The sequence below is a fragment of the Caretta caretta genome, chromosome 25 (assembly GCF_965140235.1).
Source record: "Caretta caretta isolate rCarCar2 chromosome 25, rCarCar1.hap1, whole genome shotgun sequence".
Lineage (NCBI taxonomy): Eukaryota > Metazoa > Chordata > Testudines > Cheloniidae > Caretta > Caretta caretta.
The window spans coordinates 14,157,334-14,167,366 of NC_134230.1; the positions used below are offsets into that span (position 1 = coordinate 14,157,334).

Genomic DNA, 10,033 nt, shown 5'->3' on the forward strand with positions numbered 1-10,033 from the left:
TCAAGGGGAAAATAAACAAGCGAGAGGGCCGAGTGAGGCGGTATTTATTTATTTATTTATTTCAAGTCACCCAGGGTGAAACCGGGGGCCCCCCTCGCCAGACAGAGGCCCAGCAGAAACTCAGCAGATGTAACTTATTAGAAAGAAATCAGCAAATGATTAATTAGCCAGGGCTGGTAGTAAAATCCAGGCCACGGAAAGCGTGACTGTGTCAGGCTCCCATCATCTTCAGCCACCCTAGGGAAAAAGTAGGGGATACAGTGGGGGAAGGCCGAAGGTCTCGCTACAGCCACTCTCTCTGGAGAGGTTTTGGAGCTGAAGGAAAAAGAAGGAGCCACCCACTCCATCCCCATCCTCAGGATGCTGGCTTCTCAGGAGCCCAGTTTCAGCTGTCATTAGTGTGCGGAAGTGCCATTCCCAGCTTGTTCTTGGAGTACAACCTCTCCCCTTCCTCGGTTTGGGCTTTATTGATACAGCTACCATAAAGTTCAGCTCAGATCTTCTCCCCAGACCAGGCTGCTCCTCCCTCTGCACAGCTCAGCCCACACCCTAGATCCTTTCTCCCCAGAGCGCCACTCCCACCTCCCCTCTTTCCAGGTGGGGTAACAAACCGTCTGCCTCGGCCAATCAGCATAGCCCACTTAACTCTTTCCCAGCAGCATCAACACTGGCTATGGGATAGGGCATTTTCAGGCAAAGCCTGCCTGCCTCTTACGTTCATAGATCTGAAACCTGGGCTAGGTTCACTGAGGTTGGTAGACCTGGGGCTAGTCCACACCTGGTTGTACACAGGTGACACATGGTCCAAAGCAGGGGAGAATCAGACCCAGGCTTTGGGTTTGACTCTTCACGCAGAGAATGGCATCTCTAGAATGTGGCATCATTATTGTTATTAATCTGACAGTAACACCTCCCGGCCCTGATGTGCTAAGCCTTGCACGTACAAATAAGTAACCCTGAATACCCCCTTAGTGTACGGCACTTGGGCACCGAGCACTTTTACAGCATTTAATAGGGGTGAGACCAACCAGATTCTAGAGCGGTCACTTGGAATATCAAGAGAATGAAACAAAGGGTGAGGTCCCGGCTGTTGCATCCCACAGGTCATTTTATAGGAAGATTATCCCTCCCAGATCAGTTCTCTAGGACTTTCCCATAAAGAAGACTCCACGCGTAGGGCTAGCTCCTGAGCTGATACCAGTTGGCACAGCTCCGTTGATGTGTTAGTAGGTCCACCAGACCTTGGCAGTCTCCTCGGAACTATGTCGATTGATCCCAGCTGGGGATCTGGGCCCCCGCCTCCTATTATTTAATAATGACGTGGGGCACCATAGGTGCACATGGGCCATTCTAGAGAGAAGAAGGGTTCGAGCTCTGTCCCCAGCAGCTCACAATAATGGAAGCTTTCCCGCCTTCGGTTTCCCCATTTGTGAGCAGTGGGACATGAAGAGGCTCTGGGTACTCGTGCCCAGGAGACACTCACCCTTGGTCTCGCGGCGCAAAGGCAGACATAGGTGGGAGGATAGAGGGTGTATCCCCTGCAGCAACCAACAGGGTGTAAGAAGATGTCTCTGCTGTGTTGCATGGGGGTTAAAATGGTGAGGTGCATCAGTCGTGTCATGGCATAACCCAGTGCAAGGCAGCCTGATCACTCAGACCTTGAGGAGAAAGGCGACTCTTTTCCCCTTGGGGTGCTGCTTCACACCACAGATACGCAGCCTGTCTCTGAAGGTAGGTGGAAGATCTTTCGCACACATGGAGGGAGTCCATCCATTCCCTCCTCATTGCTGCGCAGAAAGAACTGGAACAGTTTGCCACATGGGATCTGTCGGTAAGTTATAACCCACATTAGACCTGCCTTCCGAATTCATACAGGCCCGCCTCCTAGCACAGGACAGAACCGGTGTCTGGGGCCAGTGACCAAGTTCTCTAGGACGCTATCAAGATGGCTAGTCATGTTGTCGTCCCCTCCTCCCCTTCCCATCCAGCGAGGTGGATCCTCTACTGATTTAAATCCATATAACTCAGGCTATAAAACAAATAAAAGGAAGTATTCCTTCACGCAATGCACAGTCAACCTGTGGAACTACTTGCCAGAGGATGTTGTGAAGGCCAAGACCATAACAGGGTTCAAAAAAGAACTAGATAGATTCTCTGAGACAGGGACTGCTTTTTTCTGTATCTGTGCAGCGCCTAGCACCGTGGGGGTCCTGGTCCATGATGGGCGCTCCTACGCGCTACAATAATTGATGGAGGACAGGTCCATCAATGGCTATTAGCCAGGATGGGCAGAGATGATGTCCCTAGCCTCTGTTTGCCAGAAGCTGGGAATGAGCAACAGGGGATGGGTCACTTGATGATTCCCTGTTCTGTTCATTCCCTCTGGGGCACCTGGCACTGGCCACTGTTGGAAGACAGGACACTGGGCTCGATGGACCCTTGGTCTGACCCCTTAGGGCCGTTCTTATGTTCTGTACCCCTTGACACCAGTGAGGGGTCTGTGCTGCATGCAGGCGTCAGTCGCTGAGCAGGAAGGAACAGGGAAGGAGGTTACAAGGAGGTGCCTTCGCCAGGGGTGTCGACACTTGACAGCTCTGTGTGAGGGCTAGCAGGGTGGTGTGGTTTAGTGCAGAAAGGTCAAGAAACGTGGGGGTGGAGAGCTGTGATGCAGCGGGGAGGCAGCATTTCAACACAGTGTCTTTCGTTGGTTAGTAAATTTATTCTGAACCAGAAGAACATCTGTCACCCTTGGAAACTTTTTTGTATGTTACAAATGATGCTAGTGAATAGCTCAGGCCCAAACATTGTTCAAAATACACAGGGGAAAGGTGGGGTTTAAAACCTATTACAACAGAAATAATTTCATTCCTCAGGGCCAAGGGGGTGGATTGCTATGGTCTCCCTTGCAGGGCTGTACACCCAAACGCAAAGGCCTGGTACTGCTTAGAACCTGAAAGGGAACTGACTAGATACAGCAAGTGAAACTCACCAGCCTAGTTTCACTGCCTGAGGCAGGAAAAGAGCAAAAAGAAGCAGCAGTAATAAATGGTGGGAAAGTAAATGTGACAATCGAACCCGGAGGAATGCCAGGGAGGGGGCTAGAAAGCAGCACCTCTTCCCTTTCCCCCTCTCCCTATCCCCTGCCTGCCCTGAAAATATCTTTAGAGAGACAAGGTGGGGGAGGTAATATCGTTTATTGGACCAACTTCTGTGGTTGAGAGAGACAAGCTTGCGAGCCACACAGAGCTCTGCGTCAAGTCCACACTGCATACAAACACTGTCTTTGAAATTCTTCTTTGTTGACCTATTTATTAAAGAAACTTTGGGTCTCCAAGTGGGAAGATCAGCACCCAGTTTGTGGAGGCTGTTAGAGAATCAAAGCGTCACAGAGGCCAGAGGTGGAAAACTTAGGGTTGCCAAATTTGGTTGTGTTCCTGGAGATTTCATCACATGAGGACATAATATTTAATTAAAGATTAATCTTTAATTCCTGGAGACTCCAGGCCAATCCTGGAGGGTTGGCAACCCTAGGAAAACTCCTCCCACTGCAGAGAAGTGCAGGATCGTTCCCTACAGTGCCGCAGGGTTTGGACTGGCCCGGTTTTAAATGTCTCAGGTGTTGGTGCATCCGCTGCTTGGAAGCTCTCCCAGGACTGCTTGGCATGAATGGGCTGGGGGCAAAGCGAAGAGCTTCCAGTCTGAGTCCCTGGAGATCCAGTAGATCAAGGCAGGGAAGGTAAATCAAGGCCAGTTGGCCTGATGCCAAGGATTTGCTGCCCCACTGCTCTGTCACTGGGAAACATCCACAATGAGAGGAGTGACAAATTCGGAGTGCCGGACACCCAGGGAGTAGGCCGGGGCTCTTGTCCTGTGGGCGGTCACATTTTCTGGGCTGTGTGTTCCAGGTCCTGGTGTCCGGAAGGCAGCCCTGGGCACACTGCATCGTCCCCGAATGGAGGAGGCAGGTGGTCGGGGCAAGTAGGTGTTGGGATCCATCCTGTTGTAACGGCCTGGGCCAGGCGTTTGGGACAAGGCCTCAGAAAACCCACCGTGTTTGTTCCACCCTGAGCTGGTGACACTAGGGCTGGACGGTTTGCTGGGGACCCGGGAGCCCAGCAGCAAGGGGAGAGTGTAGCTGTTCGGGGCAGGGACGGGATCCGCCCGCCGGTACTTGGTACGAGATCCCACGGAGAAAGACGGCGGCCTGCGCTGGGTGACAGGTGGGGCTTTCTCTGGACTGTACCTGCCTGGCCCGGGGGTCTGTGGCTGCACTGAAGGAGACACAGCGTTAAACGCTAAAGCAGGACGCACCAAAGCTGACCCCTGTGTTGGCTCTGACTCACCCCTAGAAGTAGTCTCAGCCCAGGGCTGAATGGGCCACTCTCACCCTAGGGGGGCCCACCACGCTTGAGCGAGGAACAATGGAGGAGGAGTAGCTTGCCCTGAGGATAAAGAGAGGCCCAAGGGCTGCTAAACCAGCCCCTTTCCACACGCACTGCATTCAATTTAAAAGCAACCCAAAACGAGCTGCTGACGCGACCAAACCAGGCACACCAACTCCTAGCCCAATGGAGGCTTTTGATGCTCTTCCACTCACCCACGGTCTTTGATCTCGCCAGCATGGAATAGGACGGGCCTCCGCTCCTGCCAAAGCGAGTGAGCTGCGGGTCCACGTAATAGCAGGGACCTGGGCTTGAATCTTTAAAGTACACTGACAACAAAAGGGAAAAGCATAGAGCAATGGGGCGGCTGGGAAGATAGGGCCGCGCTTTCTCCTATGGAGTGGGCCAAATTCATGCCTGATATAACTTCAGTGGGATTTTACCAGGGATGAATTTGGACACGGGCCTGTCGGTCACATCTCAGTTTGATTGTGCATCCACACCGGGCCATACTCTGATCTGTTACGCTGTTATAATCCTGCTGATTTCCATGGAGTCACTCTGGATTTACACTGCCCTGAGATCAGACTCCGGCCCATCCTGGGGAATGAATCTGGAGTAAATAAAGGACTTTGATTTCCACTCACGTACACTGGTGTAAATCAAGCCCTCCACTCCAGTCAATGGAATCACATCTAATGGAATGATCACATCAATGGAATCATATGTAAAAGCCACAGCTATGAGATCAGATCTAGGCCTTTGATCATTTGTAAGCAACATCAAGAGCTTGACAGGGCTGCAGGGGAGGGCAGGTCTCTAGCCCTAGTTCTTCTGCTGCTGATCTTAGGAAAATCCGTTTCCTCAGCTGTGCAATGGGGATAACAGGTTTCAGAGTAGCAGCCGTGTTAGTCTGTATTCGCAAAAAGAAAAGGAGGACTTATGGCACCTTAGATGAAGTGAGCTGTAGCTCACGAAAGCTTATGCTCAAATAAATTGGTTAGTCTCTAAGGTGCCACAAGTCCTCCTTTTCTTAATGGGGATAACGTTACTCCCCTGTTCGTTGAGATCGACAGCTGAAGAGTGCCTGTTACAACTCGCGGCCACAACACTCCTGGGCACGTACAGGCGTAACCTCCACTAATCAGGCACGCTTCTGTCATGTTTAGTCGCGACAGGTTTTCAAAATGACAGGCCATTGGAAGGGGCCAGTGGGGCTCGCTGCTTTGAGGCTAAGGTCTGGACAGCGTGACGGCTGCATTCAGAGACGAGTGGCAGCAGCCCCTGATGGTCGTGGGCCTGCATTTCAATGACCCCTCTGAAGCGGAAGTGGGGAGGGGATGCAGTTTGGCCAGGAGGGGTATGGCGCAGGGAGAAAAGGTGTAATGGTTTTCATTACAAATCCTATTGAGCTTGAGAATAATGCACTTTTGGCCTCTCACCTCTGGCTCCCTGCTTCACCCTGTGCATTCTTGTTTTGGAAATAAACAGTGGTCAGGTGTCCTACGGTGTCTGTGCTCTCAGCCTGCTCAGATGAGATAATGCAGTTTCAAAGTTACCCTGTCCCAGCAAGCTCGTGGTAACAGCAACACTGTACACAATGGCAAAGCACAAAAGATCCGTGTGCAAGAAGTTCTCCTAGACACACACACACAGAGAACACCAACCCACACATGGGCGATACACACACAGACAGGACACAAACCTACATATGGGCAACACACACACAAAAAGCACACACACCCACACACGGGTGATACACACACACAGAACACACACACATAGGTGATACACACACACACATGGGCAATACACACATACACAGGACACAAACCCATATATGGGCCACACACACACAGAGAACATACACCCACGCACGGGTGATACATACACACGTGAGTGATACACCCACCCACACATGGGTGATGCACACACACACAGAACACACACACACACGGGTGATACACACACAGAAAGAAAACACACATACACAGATGGGTGATAAACACACATAGACAGGACACAAACCCACACATGGGTGATACAAACACACACAGATAGTGACAGGACACAAACCCACACTTGGAAGGTGCACACCCACACTGGGGTACACACACAGAGACAGGACCCAAACACATGTGGGCCATATGGAGGGGAGGTATACACACACGGGTGCGGTATACACACATTTGGACTCAGTGCCTGAGAAGATGCTCAGAGGAAGGGCCGGGAGGTGGGTGAAGTGACACTGGATACGGAGTGGAGGGAATTTTGTGTGAGGGGGGCACTGGGAAGAATACGAGACTAACGTTGTTCGGCCCCAGGCTGTTTCAGAGAGAGTGGTTCACAAAGACTTACTGACATTGTTGAGCCTCCTGTGAAAGGAATAAGCTGGGCTGGTTAACTTGGTGCAGTCGTGGTTGACAAATCCGACAGTCGGAGGGAGACGGTACTGTCCCGGCCCGGGGCCTGGCACAAACCAACAAAATGCACATGAGTTAATAATATGTCAGAAAACCAGGCTGCCAGCAGCAATGTAGCTTAGTGGTTAGAGCAGAAGAAGCCAGGACTGCTGTGTTCTGTCCCTCGCTCTGGAAAGGAGTGTTAGCTACTGATCTGAACCCAGGACTGAGTGCTAGGATGCCTGGGTTCTGTGCACAACTCTTGGAAAAAGTCCGAGCTGGTGATTAGAAAAAAAAAGCTAGGGATTCCTGTGTACTACCCCAGACTCGGCCACTGACGCCAAGGACGACCTTGGGCAAGTTGCTCAATCGCTCCATGCCTCAGTTTCCCCACCTCTAATGCAGACACAGTGAGCGTTCTCTATCCTCCAAGGGGGACTTGACAATGAAACTATTTCGTATTTGCAAAGCTCTCTGAGATGCTCAGATTCAAAGGCACCAGAGAAACATTATTATGTTGCTTCAGCCCAGTGGAGTTTCCATATAGGAAGCTGCTGATTGATGCCCGCACAGAATCCCTGGCGCTGTCACATCAGAAGAGAGACTGACGACACAGTTCTCTGAGACAGGGACTGTCTTTTCCTGTATCTGTACAGCGCCCTGCACCATGGGGGTCCTGGTCCATGATGGGCACTCCTACGTGCTACAGTAATACAAATAATTCATACGAATCTATTAATTTGCATATGTTGTTAGAGCAATCACCTTCGATTTGAAGCTGTTGCAGCATCAGGGTTTGGGGGTCTGTATTTTAAGTGCAGGGCTCACAGCTGAAGTTCCTATTTGGTGCACTTTGAGCAGGGGATGTACTGCCACAAAGGGCATGTCTAGCCTCCAATCACAGGGTGTAACTGCAGCTCACACAGACGTACCTGAGCTCGCTTTGATCTAGCTGGCTCAAGCACTGGAACAGTGGTGCCGTATTAGCATGGACGCGTACAAGCCCACCTGGAATCCCGGGTAATTACTTGCAGGGCTAGCTCAGGGCGACTTGCGCCTCTAAGAGGTAGTGGGCCCGTGTGACTCATTATCTGCTGCCCAAATTGGTCTTACGGAAGGCACCTGGACCTTATAAAGGGGGAAACAGGAAGAGGAAATGGGGTAGTATTAGAAAGGTGTACCATTGCCTGCTGGAAGACCCAGGGCAGAAAGAGAATATAAACCACTAAGTAGTTAGCAATTATAGTTAGTGGTGGATATAGATTATTCAGCCAAGTCTTCTTTGCCATTGAAAGAAAGAAAGAAAGAAGCCGGGGAAGCAAAGCTATAGAGACTTAGACGATGCCTGCAGGGTTCAGAGAGTGGAAGGCTGCTGGAGAGCCCCTGGTTGCAGGGAACAAAAAGCAGGCAAGAGCCAGGGTGGAGCTGAAAGGCTTGGAGCCTCTCCTGGGAAAAGAGGGAGGGTGGGGTGGAGTGGAGACAGCAGGGGGGGTGGAAAGACTCCAGCTGGGGAATGGCCCAGGGAAGAGGAGGGTTCTCTTCTGGGTGAAGAGGGGGAAGCCCTACAGGACTGTGTGTTGTTGTGAATTGTAAATTAGACCCAGAAGGGGAATGTTTTAACAACTCTGGACAGGTGGAGGTGATTTAAGGAGCCCCTGAAGAGGGTAAACTGAGGGCAGGGCCTGCGGCACCATGCTTTGCCAGAAGGGGGTGCTACAGGGCAGGCATGCCCAATGATATATGTGCTGAAACTCACTGCTGCCAGCTAAATTAAAGCCAGCTCAGGTACATTGACAGGAGAGGCAGCCATGCCCTAAGAAAATGAGTTTCTCTGCTGTCCAAGGATGCAGTGTTGGGGTACCATTGTGAGAAGGTAGCAGATAGAATTCCAGCAGCGGATACACACGGGCTTACAGAAGTAACGATGGAACGAAAGCATCTTTCACAAGCCATTCATCGAAACGCCTGCAGCTCCGACTTCGAGAGGAGGGAAGTGACAGCATTAAGGAAAGTGCTGCCTGAATCCAGAGCACTGTAATGAACAGAAATGTCACAGAGCCAAGACCAGCTACCTCCCAACAGCTCCTGTTTCCAGCCGTGATTTCTAACGATTTGGCACTTATGGGACACTTGACATCTTGACAGCAGCTCTGAACAGACATTTCAGCTTCACCACATCCCCTCTGTCCCTGCTGTGAGGTAGGTCAATTTTACAATCCCTCCTCACAAATGGGGAAACCGAAGCACCAAGCAGTTCGGGGATTTGCCCCAGGCCAGTTGCACTGTGGTGGGGTTGGGATGGGCAGAGTTTTATTTTGGGCCCATCTCAGAAATAAACATATCCAGACATTTCCAGATCCTTAAAACAGAAACAAAAAAACCCTCTCAAAATCTGATTCTCTAAAGGAGCAATTTTCAGGTAGGTTTCATAAAGTTCCTTTGCTGGGCTGCCCGCCCAGAGTCAAGAGAGTGATTGCTATCGGTCACTATTTTTATTATGTATATTGCAGTCATAACACTAATAATCCCTCACTTTTATACAGCCCTGTTCATCAGCAGATCTCAAAATGCTTAGCAAGGGAAGTCAAAATCATTATCCCTGTTTTACAGATGGGGAAACTGAGGCAGAGTAGCACCTCTGGGTCAGTTAGATCAGCTTCCCATTTTGCTAAGGGCCGTACAAATGTACAGGAAATGACAGTCTCTCGGAGGTTATTTATTAATTTATTTACAGTAGCACCTAAAGATTGAGGCCCCATGGTGCTAGGCACTGTACAGACACCTCATAAAAAGACAGACCTGCCTCCAGTTGCTTACACTCTTGCCTCATGCCAAAGTGAGCTGGGGCTTCACAGCAAGCATACCGGTCTTATGAGCAGCAATGGCAGGTGTCTTTCTCCGCCCCACCTCTGCCATCCCGGACACGTCTTGGATGCACAAACGGAACCAATCGTTTATTGGGCCATGCTCTCTTCCCTGCTTCTTGCTCCAGAATTACGGCTGATCCTCAGTGCGAATGCTGACAGGCGGGGATTTCTGTCTGCTCTGATAAAACCGCCCTGCCGGGATGCAAGAGAGAAAAGGCCCTGGCCCTGGTATTCCCAGAGGAGCCCAGCACGAGATGCTTGCTGGATCCCTGCTGCGGTGAAGCATTAGTCGAGCAGCACTGGTGACAGCCACTGGGCGCTTGACACAGAGCACTCGCTGAAAGCAGACACCCATGGAGGAGGGACTGGGGGTGACATTGTA

At 51.0% G+C, this 10,033-nt stretch overlaps 1 protein-coding gene across 1 annotated transcript; it reads right to left on the reverse strand.

Annotated features, from left to right (window-relative positions):
• Positions 1 to 3,789: 3,789 nt before the first annotated feature.
• On the reverse strand, positions 3,790 to 9,700 carry CIMAP1D (CIMAP1 family member D). Its single transcript, XM_048830826.2, has 4 exons — positions 9,649 to 9,700; positions 6,741 to 6,851; positions 4,598 to 4,711; positions 3,790 to 4,271 (listed from the first exon to the last, which is right to left on the reverse strand). Exons 1-4 carry the CDS (start codon positions 9,698 to 9,700, stop codon positions 3,790 to 3,792), a joined length of 759 nt encoding a protein of 252 aa, XP_048686783.2.
• Positions 9,701 to 10,033: the final 333 nt, after the last annotated feature.